The following is a 16,130-nucleotide window of genomic DNA, read 5'->3' as shown; positions in this document are numbered from 1 at the left end:
AACTTTCCAAACACTACCTAAATAATTTAAATATATTGTTTTTAATTTTTGGTGTAATGCCTTTTTTTTTTCCTTATTGTTTTGCTCAACAGCTTTTCCTTTCGATGTATACGCTAATTTTAATACATTATAATTCACCAATTTATCAGCCACTCCATTTTAATTATACTAATATATTCAATAAATTCTACTTTGTCCCTTTGCTTTAAATTTCTTAGCATTTCACTTTTTTAAACCACTAATTGTTTTAAATTAATTTTTAGATATTGAATGATTAAATTCACACAAATTCATACCTAACAGTTGTAATAATTCTGATAGAAACCGAATGGTTGTTTTTATTCGAATTCCCAAATGTATTTAAATTTATATAACTTTTTAGTTTATCTAATTAATACTTAAATATTTACATTTATATAAAAGACATTCACGGGTAAAAAATTAGTTCAATATATATTCAAAGATTTAAATTTCTAAATCTCGTCACAGACAATAACGTTTAGAAAAAGAAATAAAAAATAAGTTTAAAATCGAATTTCCCCTTCTTAACAAGTTGGAAGGATTCTCGATTGAAATGTACATTTTGAACCAAATGGATCACAAGTCAGCCACCAATCCTGCCCAATATTTACAGCACTACATATATGAGGTGGGGAGGGGGGAGTCATTAGGGCAAAAAATTTCGACATCAACGCATCATCACAATGAAAATCTGTGACGTGTACCGTGCATGCAACAAAAACTATATCAGGCAACAGATCATATTCTATTTTATTATTTTTTGGTCTTGTATCAGGTAACCACATTGGACCCGGATTATATCCAACGTTGAGCTGTGTCCAACCCCTTAATGGGAAAATCAATCCTAGCACGATTTTATCCATCCACAAAACTCAGACCAGAGACCTTGCTTACGGGACAAAAGGGTCTTCCCCCACTTAATCTAACAAGCATTGGTTTATTCTATTTTATTATTATACTGTACAAAAGATAACTAGCTTTCACAGAGGAGCGCAAAAAGGGACTTAAACCAGACTACAAACCCCTGCAACAAGAAATGGGGCTACGGAATTCCATGCTTATCCCAGTCTCGGGTTGATAAAGTGAAAGTCCCGGGCTATGAAAAGTCATGCCTATTGTAGGAATCTAATCTTGATGCGGCTATGGGCCCAATCCATATCATGTAGCAACCTAATATGCCTTTCTGAGTCTTGTCAAACTTTCCACACATTATAGGCCATAATCTCTAGAATAATATAGAATAGTGCTCCAACGGCCAGTGTCTCTACGAAAATCCACTCGCACTTTTCACAAGTGTCTATTCTAATTCAGGTTATGCAAATGAACAGAAATCGACATCCTCATTTGTCATGACACGAACAATATATTTTCACACTTCAATTCTATCCATTTGCAACTGGTTTTATGGCCTACATGCATCTAACTACCTCTACACTGGAAAGAAATAGGGATGAAAGGTAGCACAAGGCTGAAAAGAAATGAGTGTCGTCAGATGTGCAAACCTTGTAATTAGTAAAACACCAAATATATATGTGCACTTAGTGAACGAACCTTCAGATAGGTCTCTTAGGAACTTTGTCATTCTATAACCTTCTCTGATATTGCAAAGCCTGACTGGTCCAGATTCTTTTCTCTCTCATAACTATCCTAGCTGCAAGCCGCCAAAATAACCAACAGATAACTTGCTTGTTTAACTGATTGATCATCTTTTTATCACTAAGACACGGACAGGTTCATAGCTTTTGTTTCCTTTGTTCTGGACAATGTAATTGATCAATTAAGCTTTAAAATGCTACATCTACAAGTATTCTTCTATTTGCAATCTTTCATATCTTTCTTCTTTTCTGTTTCAATTGAAGTGATTTGTGTGTCTGGAAACGAAATCTAAACACATCTATAATAGGATAAAAGTGCATATACCTGTCTCAACAAGTTCACCAACAAACATTTTTGCCACCCCACACAAAAAAAGGTCATCGTTTAAGGAAATATTCTGGCTTTCAGTGAAGCTTACCAACAACTGTATTTACATTAGTACAACTAGAAGCCAGTATACTATCAAATCATGTTTTGCAATATTGAAATGCATAAATGAACCACTGAGCTATAGCAGTTAGTACATGAACCCCAAGGAATCTCATACACATTTATTGGTAATGGCAAAATTTTCAGCTAATGCTCACTCCAGAGTTTAATGCGTAACCTATATATTTTGCTAGACACATAAAATAAGTTCAGAATGCGAAGCATGTAAAAAATTAAATGTATAATTATAAATCCACCATCTACAAAGAAAAGTAAAAATAAGTAAATAAATAACCAAAAAATTCTGCTCAGATGCCTACCCTTCTCATGTAGACTTGTGAAGTAAAGATCTCCTTGAGGATTCATATCAACTCATCTGACTCTCTGTGAACAGTGAAAAAATGTTCCTGAAAAGACGCATAAGTTTAACATGTTCTAGCAGATGCCCCCTTAATTATTAGAGAAAGGCAACAGAAGTATGGAGCACAAGAGTTTTAATTGTGAAATAGTTATACTTGATAATGTAAAACACTAAAAACATGCCATTCTGATACATAAATGTTTGAAACTTGGGAGAGAAATAACCAGGCATGAAAAAAAAAGAAGGAAACTCACTGCATCTTGGCCATTTAAGCAAGGTTGGCTCTAGAAGGGGACTTCACCAGTTGAACATTTGCGTTTTCCTCCTCTCATAGTCATCATATTATTTTCTAAATGATATTTCAGAATTAAAATAAAATAAAAATATGTTACTAATTAATGATTATAACTTGATCAAGCCAACCGGGTCTAAAGCTATTTCGCTCTATCTTGTCATTTTACTTAAAGCATCCATGTTTGTATCTAAATCCAAAACATATTCAGACATGAAACAAATAGCATAGCAAGATGTAGTCAATGCCACTTAGCTAAGCTCACCAGGTATGCGGGATTGAGGACTAGGAGAGACACCTTAGGTTCAAGCCATAGAATTTTCCTTGAATACCAAGGTAGTGAAACTTTAAGAATCAAAATAACATAATGTTATCCAACCACCAGAGGAATCATATCCTAACACAATTTGCATACCACTATTTAGTAATTCCAAAAGATTTGATTCCTTCGGAACTGTTTTTTGAGATAAACTGCAATTAGCTGCCTATAAGTCCATTTCTTTTGACTCTTTAACTCCATAAAGGCTTCTGAACTTGACTGGAAATCCCCTTTACCCAAAGCCTCAAACACAAGTGGATCTGTTAATATTATTGGAGATTCATCAGCATTCATATTGCTCAAAATGAAATCCAAATTTCTTCCAAGCCTTCTGTCCAAGTATGCATCTACTACACATCCATAAGTTGCCAAATCAGGAACAATGCTTTCGTGTTTCATGTGTTCAAGGCTGAGATGGAGATCCCAGAACATAGACATTCTTGAGAAGGCTAATGCTCTTATATTGAAAGTAGTCAAATCAGGAAGGAAACCAGAATTCAACATTTTCAGAAATTGTCTCTGCATGGTTTTCATCTTGAAATTGGCAGCATAAGATAATAGCAAGAGATTCCATAAGAGATTGCCTAAATCTGTCCTCCCAAGACCCACGTCAGTTAAAAATTCACCCAACTTGTAGAATTTACCCTCCTTGATGTAGGCAAATGACATTGCTCTGATTCCTTCTTCATCTATCAGATGTCTGGACCTTTTAAAGCGAGCATAAGCAGACTCCATCTCAGTTAAGGAACCAAAAATGCTATAATATCTAACAAAAGCATTTCCAGTGGCAGAATCTATGGACAAGCCCTTTGAAACCATCTCCTTCAATGTATTCTCCATTAGATCAAGCTGCCCATGCTTTCCAAAGCAAGAGATAGCCACTGGGTACACTCGGGGTAACAAGTTAAACCTGTGCAGAATTACATGATCCAAAATTTTCTGTACTCGGTGAAATTGCCCCATATTTCCGTAAGCATCCAAAAATTTTGAAACCAGAGGAATAGCAGGCATAAAAGATGATATATTTAGCATTTCCTCCCATATTGCCTCAGCCTGGGTAAAAAGTCCATTATCTGCATAACAAAGCATGAGAGCAGAAAGGGTAGCAGTGTTGGGTATCAAACCTTGAGAATTTAACTCAAGTAAAAGCTGATGAGCAATGTGAGGCATCCTTTTTCTAGCTAAGGTTTGAACCAATGAAGCACAATCTACCAAGTTGTCCCTCCTAAGGATACGTCCTTCCCTCTTCCATCGCCAAATGATCTTCAAGATAAATCCCACAACCAAGTAAACCGAGCAAAGAGATAAAATCAGTTGAATGGAAGTTAAAAGAACAGTAACTCTTGAGAATGAAGAGGGCAGAATTCGGCATTACCTTCCGGGATAAAGGTTGGTTATTGTTGAAGTTCGGTGATGAAGGGTTTGATTTGAGAGAGGTAATAGAGAAGGCAAGAGGTGTTCTCCTAAGCAGCGACTGAGTTTCCATTTTGGTCCTAAACTCAAGTCTGAGAGAGAAAACAAAAATTGGTCAAAGAGTGGCTACTTCTTACCACATGTACTTAATTGTTGATGCCGCCAAAGGGCTAATTAGCCGATCTATTTCTTGATAAAATAAGAGATCAATAATGAAAGCAGAAATGAAGTTTCTTAGAGGAATATGGACAACAACTCATCGGACAGTTAGTATTTTTAAGGTATTTGAATCGAATTTGAGAAATTTATATGATATTTAAATTCGTATATTATCTAATAATTACCAAAACATTATCATCCAACTTCACATCCAAATAAAATAACAATACCCATCGAATACCCAAATATGTTAAATATTAGAATTCAAGTTGGCATGCCTATGATTTTTCATTTCTATACAAGGATAGTTTTATGAACTCATTCCGTTTGCATTTTTTGTTTCAGGATGCAAATGTAAGAAGCCAAAATAACACTAAACAGTATTTTGCCAATACAGAAAATTTTGTTCCATGAAAAAGCGTAATCATGCATTTATGATATTGACTTAATTCTTCACAAATGTTATTAGCTTTTGCATCTTAACAGAACTCATGCTTCCAATTTTCCATAAAGACCAATATAATCCTTAAAAACAACCTTCAATTGCCAAAACATAAACGGAACCAGAGCTCATTTTCTCCCAAAAGCCAATCAAGAGTCGACTTTTTTGTGAATTCTATCAGCTTTTGGCACCAGAAGCACTCATTTTCCAATAAAAGTAACAAGAATCTCAATAGTTTGTATAAAATGATAGTGAAATCATATCAACCACCACAAACACAATTCAAAAATATCAAGTCCAATTTCACCACAAAAAGAAAGCGAATTGGTCAAACTCCAGACCTGCAAGAGTGAAAGGGCCGACAAGTAACCATCGAAAGGGCCAAACATCGGCAACCACAGCCTTCGTTACCCGGACTCGGCAATTTGGGGTGCAGTACCCGTGTCAACACGATCCAACACGGAATACGAGTCAGATCCGGAAAAGAAACAGCGGACACGGCAGTGGGTGAGAACTGTGATGAAAAGAGAAGAGAAAAAAAACTTACTGCAGGGACGAGACAGAAGAGGGACGATGGTAGGAGGAAGTTGATGATAGAAAATATAAAAAAAAAAAATTCAAATAAACTACAATGTAAAATGTGTTCCACGTAATTTGATGGATTTAATTTTTAATTAGTTTTTTAAATATGATATTTTAATTATTGTTACTTATTATTAATAATTTTTTTATATAAAAATGTAAATGGTAATAATAATTTAAAAAATATTAAAAAAACACAAAAGAACATGCATCAATTATAATAACAAGATAAATAAGAATGATATTTAAATTAAATTAATTAGAAAATTCATGTTAAGAGTGTTTATTTCACACGACATAATTTTATAGAAAAAATTAAAAATAATATGATTTATAATACCTCACCATCAATTAAAATAATATTTGATCACTTTCTCATGTCATTATTATTTGAACAGAATCAAATGTTGCCTCTTAAAGAATCATTCTTAGAATTCTTCATTCCTTTTTATATAATTATAACTTATTAATACAAAAAATATTCATTTTTTATCGATAATTCTTTTAGATGCTATTTAATTGAATATGTCTAACAATTGACTAATTTAACATTTAGTTGGCATATAACGTTAATATTAATTAAGTGATAATTAAAATTCTTAGAATTCTATTCAAATAATTATTCTATTTTATATCAATAAAATTAGCACAATCCTTTTAAAAATATTACCATAACTTTTTTTAGTTCAATAAATTTTAACTAATAATTGTAAATTAAATTATAATTATCACATTTTTTTAGTAATTTTTTAACTAATAACTATAAATTAAATTTAATTATAATTATAATTATAATTGTAATGGTCCAATATTGCCCGGCCAAAATCAGAAATAAATAAAAAAAATATAAAAAAATAAAATAAACCAAACAAAAATCTAAAAGTCCACAGTCCAAATACATTGGCCCAACGTGGCCCAAATCATTTAACCTAAACTACCCAAACCGTTAGCCCAATACAAGCCCAAAACAGTTTCAAAGAAACCCTAGCAGCAATAGCTTCCAGCGCCGCAGCCACCAAGGCCATCCTCCGCGCGTGCCGATCCACTCTCCACACATGCAGTGCCTCCACGTGCCTCCAGCTGGCCTCCGTACGCCGTACCTGCGCAGTAAACAAACAAACAACCAGCAACGAAAAGAAAACAAAAAAAAGAGTAAAAAGAAAAAAGAACAGAGAGGAGAGGAGAAGAGATTTTTGTTTTTTTATTATGTATTTTTCTTTTCTTTTGGCTTTGGCTATAAAAAGCCGATTCATTTTCTGTAACAGGGGCTTCTTCTTCCTTTTTTACACAGATTGAATACAGAAACAAGAAAAAAGATTCAAAGAAAACTAAGTTTTGCAAGGTTTTTTTTTTAAGTTTCTCTTCGGTTTTTTTTTTCTATTTTCCTTTTATTCTTTTGTTTATAGCTAGTGTAAAATAAAAGAGAAAGTAAAATTAGTGAAAGGAGTTACCTGGTGGCGCGATCCTGGTTCTCTCCGTCGTTATCGGAGAAGGGACTGAGATCGGAGACTGTTCGAATGCTCTCAGAACACAGAGCGGCACACAGAGGAGGGTTGTTTAGGTTTAGCAAATCTGTCAAAATGGCTTAATGCCTTAGTTTTAGGTTATATATGCGTTGCAAAACGACACCGTTTGGAAGCTCAAACCCTCGTGGTGACCCGACCCGGGGCAGGATCCACGTGCTTCTGTTCATTGGTCTATTTGCACGACGAGTCCCTCTTGTTTTGTGGTGTTTCGATTTGATTTTCTTCAATTTTTTAATTTGAATCGCATATTTTATTTTGTTTTTTAATTTGATCCACAGTTATGCAGTGTCGTTTTCATTATTAGGATTGAATGCCCAGGTCATGCGTTTAATTACTTTTTTAGTCCCTCCTTTTTTTTAAGTCGATTACCAATTTGGTTTATCTTTATTTTCCCTTTTATTTATACTTGTAGTGTTTTATTTTTTATTTTATTTAAATTCCAATTTCATTTTTAATTTTATTATTATTGTCGAAACCATTTTTTTGAAAAAAACAAAAATTTTAGGTTGTCGACTTTAAAAAATGAAAATTGGGAGTCGCCACCAATCTTTTATTAAGGTGTGATTGGGTCACCTAAAAATGACTTTGGTCTACAAATTTTAGAAAAACGGGTCCGGGAGTCGATTACGTATGAGGAAGGATTAGCACCCTCATTACGCCAAAAAATTGGTACCTAGTTAATTAATTAATGTCTTAATGTCGAAAATTTGAAAATCGTAATTCTTAGCAAAAACTTAAAACGTTACGTATTAAGACCCTTATCATTTCAGAGAAATAAAATACCACACCCAATACGTTAGGGCACGACATTCTAATTTTCCCCAAAAATGAATTAGGGCAAAATACTAGTGCAATAAAAAATATAAAAGAATATCCATTTATTCAAGATTTAAGAAATCACGGCCCAATACGTTAGGGCACAATTCCTCTAAAATCCCAAACTCGGAATATTTCCTTTATTATTTTTTAAAAAAATATTCATTTCGAGAAATCAATGCGTCACATTCAATATGTTAGGACACAACGTGTTGAATTCCCAATAATGAGTTCTTTTTTTTTTTTGATTAAAGAGAAATCCTCGATTATTAGATTTTCAAAAAAATCGGAACCCAATACGTTAGGGCTCAATTTCCTTGAGAAATCCTAAATACGAGTATTACCTCTATTTTGAAGCGTTTTATTTTAAAATTAAATAAGAGATAGGGTGATGTTATGTTGAATATGTGAATGAATGCCCCTTAAACAAATATCAATAATAAATACAACAATTTCATAGAAATAATATGAATAAACAAATAAATAAACAAAATAATGACGTGCAAAATATCAAATAAATAGGCAAGATAATAATAAAAATATGCAAACATAAATTAATAAGCGAATAAAAAATATACCTATACACATAAAAAATACATAAGTTTTAAACAATTAATATAATATTAAAATTAATTAAATAAATTAAACATGTGTATATAAAATATAAGTATGCGAAAATTTTAGTATAAAAAAACATAAATACATGCTTAAATATACATATAAAAAAATAATAGTAATTGCATATGAGAATTATAAAATAAAAATTAAAAGAATACAATTGCATTATCAAAAATATTGATTTTTAAAGAAAATATGAAAATGGACTAAATTGGATCGCTAGTAAAGATCCGGGGTAAATTCGTAAATAAATAAAGTCTAGAGGACTTAATTGAACGCTCGAATTACATAGAGGGGCTGGAAGGGCAATTTTCTCTTATCCTCTAAACGACGCCGTTCAAATTAGACCAAATTGAAAAAATAAATAAAAGGGTAAATAAAAAAAATAAAAAAAAAACTTAATTACAAAAACATTAAAAGGCGGAGGGGCTAAATAAAATAAATAAAATTCGCAGTGGTATCACCTTCTCCCTTTTTTTAAAATCATAAATAAGTAAAAAATAATCAAAAGAAAAAAAATAGTAAGCCACCTTTAAAAAACTGCCAATCGTTCTCTTTTTTTATTCCTCTTTTTTTTTTCTAAAACTACCAATCGTTCTCCTTTTTTATTCCTCATTTCTTTCTTTTTGTCTACAATGAAGGGAGATGCCTCTATTTATAGTTGAGCCTCCCCAAATCCAACGGTACAGATCAATTACATCAACGGCTGAGATTAAAGGGTATCTACATATTAAATCTCTAAGATTACAAAATCATATCTTCTAAGATTGCATATCATATCTAAGATTGCATATCATATCTAAGATTATATATTATATCTAAGATTGCATATCATATCTAAGATTGCATATCCCTGAAGATTATGTTTCCATAAGCTTGTAGATGGACCTCTAAACACATGCCTCTAAACACATCTATGTCACTCATGCCTCTAAACACATCTATAGGTCCGGAAATAGGCTACAATTTATGTCATCTTCAAAGTCATGAGATCCCTCTAAACACATGCCTCACTCAAAAGGAGATTCTGAGTTTGTAGCAGCGTCACTAATGTCGTTGATATCCAGGGACCTATAATAAGTACAAAAGAATATACAAAGAATGTACGAATTTAAGAATGATTATTTGTACAATATAATTATGAATGTGGAAGAAAATCCAAAAGAATGATTATAAAATATATTGGCTCAAAAATGAATGCAAAGATGTATTTTATTAGAATAATGACGTTCAGACATGAGCTTATTTCACAAAGGAATTTTTATCATTTTTAGGCTAAAAATAACAAAATTGTTCTGAACATTACTCTAAATAAGCTCTAAAAAACTACAGAGATTTCTTCCGCAGTTCAATTACTTAGAACACTTCTAAGTTGATAAGGGCGAATATCTTCAAGGACCCTTGCAAATTGTGTCTTCAAAAATGGCATTGATGTGAACGCCTCTCAACATTTCTTCATACATCCCATTCACCCCCATTATCAAATGTGATTGGGTAGCGAATTTTATGCACTGGATGAATCGCCAAATTTGACAACGCCCATACCGATAAGCCTTTCAACCACTTTTTTAAAGGTAATGCAATTTTCTATAGAATGCCCTGTAATTCCTGCATGATAATCACATTGTGCACTTGCATCATACCATTTGGGATACGGGGGCTATGGAGGCTTCACATGTAAAGGAGAAACAACATGCGCATTGAATAAGCTTTGATACAGCTCTTTGTACGACATTGGAATTGGCGTGAACTGGAGCTTTTCAGTACCTGGCTTCACACCTAATTCTTGTCTTGATGAACTCTGTTGATTAGCAATTGATTTTCCATACGTATTCACATTGTTCACCTCATTTTCCTTTTCTTTTGAGGCTTGCCTTCTGTTATTTCCTCAAGCATCAATCTTTCCGCTCCTTATGGCGCTTTCAATCATTTCACCATTCATGATTATGTCAGAAAAGCTTTTTGTTGCACTCCTTAACATATGTGTGATGAATGGGGCCTTCAATGTATTAACGAAAAGCATTGTCATCTCTCTTTCTAGAAGAGATGGCTGAACTTGGACAGCAACCTCCCTCCATCTCTGTGCGTATTGCCTGAAAATTTCACCAAGCTTCTTCTCCATGTTCTGCAGAGTAATTCTATCAGGTACCATGTCAGTCACATGGCTGTATTATTTTAAGAACACCTGTGCTAGATCTCTCCATGAATTAATCTGGGTACGGCTCAATTGATTGTACCACTTGGATGTTGCCCCTGCGAGGCTATCCTGGAAACAATGTATCAGCAGTTGGTCATTATTAACATACCCAGTCATCCGCCTACAAAACATGGTAACATGAGCTTCGGGGCTACTAGTTCCATTGTACTTCTCAAACTCAGGCATTTTGAATTTATAAGGGAGTACTAAATCCAGAACCAAGCTCAATTCTTTAGCGTCAATTCCATGGTAGCCCTCAGTACTTTCCATCGCTCTAAGTTTTTCCTCCAGCCATTTGTACTTTTCTTCGAGCTGTTTCAGCAATTCATTATTCATTTTCTCTTTTTTAGCCGTCTCATCGAAATCAGGGATAGCAGGATAAAGTTGGCTCCGGGGTTAGAGCCTGATCTTGCCTGGAGATTCATTAGCGTTGCAGCGTCACTCGGAGGATTAATGGTAACAGAGGACCTACGCGGGTATATCTCAACTTGTTGGGGGGTAAAGTCTGAAGGATAGACAGGTCCCTCATTGTCTCCTTCTTCAATATTGAGCACAGAGCCTTTTCCTTTATCAGTTCCTTTGTTGAACCATTGAGTTAACTGAGCCATCATACTCCCTTGAGATTCCATCATTTTGTCTATCATTTTTCGCTGCTCATTCATTTGCTTTTGAAGTTGCTCCTGCATTTCCTTTTGGGATTGTTCTAGTATTTCCATCCTTTGATCCATATCTTTAGTTTTCGATCGAGTACTGTAGCGGTGTTTAGTAGGCTGGTTGGTTTCCAGATTAACTGAGCAGTGATTTAAATTAATTAGAATTTTTGAAGAATTTTAATGCTATGATATCATGTAATGCGAATGCATGAAATGAATGCATAAAGAGACGTTGATTTTGATTCAATTCCATTTAGAAAACTTTACTAGAAAACAAATCTCTTTACATAAAATGAATATTTATATGGCCTTGCCCTCATAGGTGGAGATATTCGATCCTCTTCTTCATTCGAGCATTAAGATAAATCTCACGAACTCTTTAAAAAACGTCTCTTCTATCTCCTTTTTTGCTCGATCCAGGTCGTAACTTGTTGCTCACTCATCCTCGTGATGCTCGTTGGCTTCTCTTTAAGAAGGTTCAGCAGCTCTCAAATAATCTTTGTCACCTTGAATCCTTGGACAACGGAGCCATAGTCGTGTAGTCTTCCATTAAATTATCATCCTTCTCTTATCACGTGTTCTTGGACCATATTCGGACAACCATATTGTCATCCACTTTATCAAGAAACCCATTTCCTTATGACAAGCTCTCTATTTAGCAACTGAACGTGAATCAACACCTCCTTTTTTATGATGAAATGAAATGTCATGTCATGCAATCAAAATAAAACACAAAAATTTAGTATCGAATATAAACATAGAATATAATCAAGAAAGAGTAAAAGACCTACTAGGATATCTACTAGGGTTTAGTATAGTTCTACCTAAGGTGGATTCCTAAAGTTCACTATATGAAGTTCGGCTTCTAGGGCAAAGATACCTGAACCAGTAGATTCCTCGATCTTCACCCCTTATAGGCTCATATGGACCGAGTTTAGTTCAGGGGAATACATTTCCCTATGGCTGCACGGAGATGAAAATCTCACGAAGACATAGGTACGGATATATCCCGGAAGCAATCCACTACCCTACACGGAGGTGAAAACCTCACGAAGGCATAGCTTCTCACTCCCACTTAAAAGGGTAAAATTGTTCAGCTCATGGAATGCATAATGCAAACAATATTTAAACAAGAAGATAATGAAGGATGTCATGAGTTGTTTTTTATAAAAAAATATTTTCTCGACTATAAGACAAGAATTAATCAACTTTGTGGCTCAACTCTCTTAAGTTCCCTAGTGGAGTCGCCAAGCTGTCGAAACCATTTTTTTGAAAAAAACAAAAATTTTAGGTTGTCGACTTTAAAAAATGAAAATTAGGAGTCGCCACCAATCTTTTATTAAGGTGTGATTGGGTCACCTAAAAATAACTTTGGTCTACAAATTTTAGAAAAATGGGTCCGGGAGTCGGTTACGTATGAGGAAGGATTAGCACATTCATTACGCCAAAAAATTGGTACCTAGTTAATTAATTAATATCTTAATGTCGAAAATTTAAAAATCGTAATCCTTAGCAAAAACTTAAAACGTTACGTATTAAGACCCTTATCATTTCAGAGAAATAAAATACCACACCCAATACGTTAGGGCACGACATTCTAATTTTCCCCAAAAATGAATTAGGGCAAAATACTAGTGCAATAAAAAATGTAAAAGAATATCCATTTATTCAAGATTTAAGAAATCGAAGTCCAATATGTTAGGGCACAATTCCTCTAAAATCCCAAACTCGGAATATTTCCTTTATTATTTTTTAAAAAAATATTCATTTCGAGAAATCAATGCGTCACATCAAATACGTTAGGACATAACGTGTTGAATTCCCAATAATGAGTTCTTATTTTTTTTGATTAAAGAGAAATCCTCGATTATTAGATTTTCAAAAAAATCGAAACCCAATACGTTAGGGCTCAATTTCCTTGAGAAATTCTAAATACGAGTATTACCTCTATTTTGAAGCTTTTTATTTTAAAATTAAATAAGAGATAGGGTAATGTTATGTTGAATATGTGAATGAATGCCCTTTAAACAAATATCAATAATAAATACAACAATTTCATAGAAATAATATGAATAAACAAACAAATAAACAAAATAATGACGTGCAAAATATCAAATAAATAGGCAAGATAATAATAAAAATATACAAACATAAATTAATAAGCGAATAAAAAAATATACCTGTACACATAAAAAAATACATAAGTTTTAAACAATTAATATAATATTAAATTTAATTAAATAAATTAAACATGTGTATATAAAATATAAGTATGCGAAAATTTTAGTATAAAAAAACATAAATACATGCTTAAATATACATATAAAAAAATAAGAATAATTGCATATGAGAATTAGAAAATAAAAATTAAAAGAATACAATTGCATTATCAAAAATATTGATTTTTAAAGAAAATATGAAAATGGACTAAATTGGATCGCCAGTAAAGATCCGGGGTAAATTCGCAAATAAATAAAGTCTGGAGGACTTAATTGAACGCTCGAATTACATAGAGGGGCTGGAAGGGCAATTTTCCCTTCTCCTCTAAATGAAGCCGTTCAAATTAGACCAAATTGAAAAAATAAATAAAAGGGTAAATTAAAAAAAAACTTAATTACAAAAACATTAAAAGGCGGAGGGGCTAAATAAAATAAATAAAATTCGCAGTGGTATCACCTTCTCCCTTTTTTTAAAATCGTAAATAAGTAAAAAATAATCAAAAGAAAAAAAATAGTAAGCCACCTTTAAAAAACTGCCAATCGTTCTCTTTTTTTATTCCTCTTTTTTTTTCTAAAACTACCAATCGTTCTCCTTTTTTATTCCTCCTTTCTTTCTTTTTGTCTACAATGAAGGGAGATGCCTCTATTTATAGTTGAGCCTCCCCAAATCCAACGGTACAGATCAATTACATCAACGGCTGAGATTAAAGGGTATCTACATATTAAATCTCTAAGATTACAAAATCATATCTTTAAGATTGCATATCATATCTAAGATTGCATATCATATCTAAGATTATATATTATATCTAAGATTGCATATCATATCTAAGATTGCATATCCCTGAAGATTATATTTCCATAAGCTTGTAGATGGACCTTCAACCTTTTCAAGTAATGGGCAATTCCGATCGGGCCAAATGATATTACTTTGGGTTTTTTTTTATTTTTTTTTCTGAGCCCGGGCTAAATTTGGGTATTACAATTATTATTATTATTATTATTATTATTATTATTATTATTAAGGTTTGTTTATATACTTACTTTTTTTTTCTTTTTACAGTATTTCATTCTATACATTATTAGTTTTAAGTTTCTTCTAAAATTATATATATATTTTTTAAAAAAATCAATGTATCATCATTAGTACTGCTTAATTTGTTTTATATAATATAATACTATTTTATATACATATGTATATATAATTTATATCAAATTATGTTTATTTTATATATAAATGTATATTATTGATCTCATATTATTGTATTTTTCCACTTATTTTAATACATACGTAATTTATTTCATTTTAAAAATTATTTTATTATATTTCACTTATTTCAATTTTTATGTATTATTATATGTTACTATCCATTTTGAATTTTTTTATTATTTCTACCAGTATTATTTATTTAAATTAATAAATATATGTTATTTTCTTTAATTATAATATTTATTTTTTAAATTTATTTGGATACTATTATTTCATTTGATATTTATTTTTAACTATAATTTTGATTTATTTCAAATTCTTATATATGTATATATTATTTCTTTTAAATTTATTTGAATTATAATTTCTTTTCTTTCATACATCTTAAGTTATTTTAAAAACTTGTACATTTTCATGTGTGTTAATTTATTTGGTGTTTTGATTGACTTTAGATTCATTAGCTTTTAAATATTAACATAATATATGATGTGAGAATTGCTCTTAGGTGTATTGTATTGCTTGTTTGTATTTACTAATTATTCGTAGTTCATTAGAATGCATTTTGGTTACAAATTATCGCTTAGTATTGTACATTATTCCACTGTGTTTCATTCGCTAAAAAAAATTGCATTTAATATGGTTTAAGTTTCGAAATCTTTTTCTAGATATTACAATACTCAATATTCATAATTCATGAGAAGATTGTGCCCTAACTTACTGGGCTTCAATCCTTCTCAGTGAATTTAAATAGCCGAGTGCTTATTTTGTTAAAACCTTATAATTTCAAAATAAAACTTTGTAGATTTTGAGATGTCGGATCCTAACTTACTGGATATGACATTTAGTTGTCTTGATTTTACAATAAATATAATATTTGGTATTTAGGAATTTTGAGAAATTGAACCCTAACTTACTGGATTTTGATTTCTTGATTGACCTAAATGACCAAACACATGAATTTTAAAATTTAAAAAATTAAAAAGACATACTTAATTTTGATGATTGAATTGTTGCACTCTAACTCACTGAGTGTGGTAATTTATTTCTTCAAAATGAGTGTGTCTTATTTGGTTTATTCAAATTTAAACTTCAAAGAATCATATTTTAAAATCTTTTCAAAATTTCGATAATAAGACCTTGAACAATCAATTTGGTACCAATTTTGGGCGTTACGAGGGTGCTAACCCTTCCTCGTGCGTAACCGACTCCCGAACTTGTTTTCTCAAATTTCGTAGACCAAAATCATTTTAATGGTGAACTGGTCACACCTCAATAAA

At 32.0% G+C, this 16,130-nt stretch overlaps 1 protein-coding gene across 12 annotated transcripts; it reads right to left on the bottom strand.

Moving 5' to 3' along the window:
• Window positions 1-434: 434 nt before the first annotated feature.
• On the bottom strand, window positions 435-5,682 carry LOC107901994 (pentatricopeptide repeat-containing protein At3g42630). Of its 12 annotated transcripts, none has more exons than XR_005914513.1 (5): window positions 5,374-5,638; window positions 4,394-4,523; window positions 2,662-4,281; window positions 2,367-2,453; window positions 435-2,236 (listed from the first exon to the last, which is right to left on the bottom strand). XR_005914513.1 is itself a non-coding variant. In XM_016828193.2 (3 exons), the coding sequence occupies exons 1-3, from the start codon at window positions 5,403-5,405 to the stop codon at window positions 3,121-3,123; spliced, it is 1,323 nt and encodes a 440-aa protein (XP_016683682.1). In that variant the 5' UTR covers window positions 5,406-5,682; the 3' UTR covers window positions 2,275-3,120. The 12 variants fall into 12 exon arrangements, 1 of the variants encoding a protein (XP_016683682.1); XR_005914514.1 differs by having other exon boundaries at window positions 2,367-2,430; XR_005914515.1 differs by having other exon boundaries at window positions 2,965-4,281.
• Between the last annotated feature and the right edge of the window lie 10,448 nt (window positions 5,683-16,130).

The sequence above is a fragment of the Gossypium hirsutum genome, chromosome D06, assembly GCF_007990345.1.
Source record: "Gossypium hirsutum isolate 1008001.06 chromosome D06, Gossypium_hirsutum_v2.1, whole genome shotgun sequence".
NCBI classification, from domain to species: Eukaryota; Viridiplantae; Streptophyta; class Magnoliopsida; order Malvales; family Malvaceae; genus Gossypium; species Gossypium hirsutum.
Note: the sequence above shows the minus strand (reverse complement) of the source record. Positions and strands in the feature narration are given on the sequence as shown.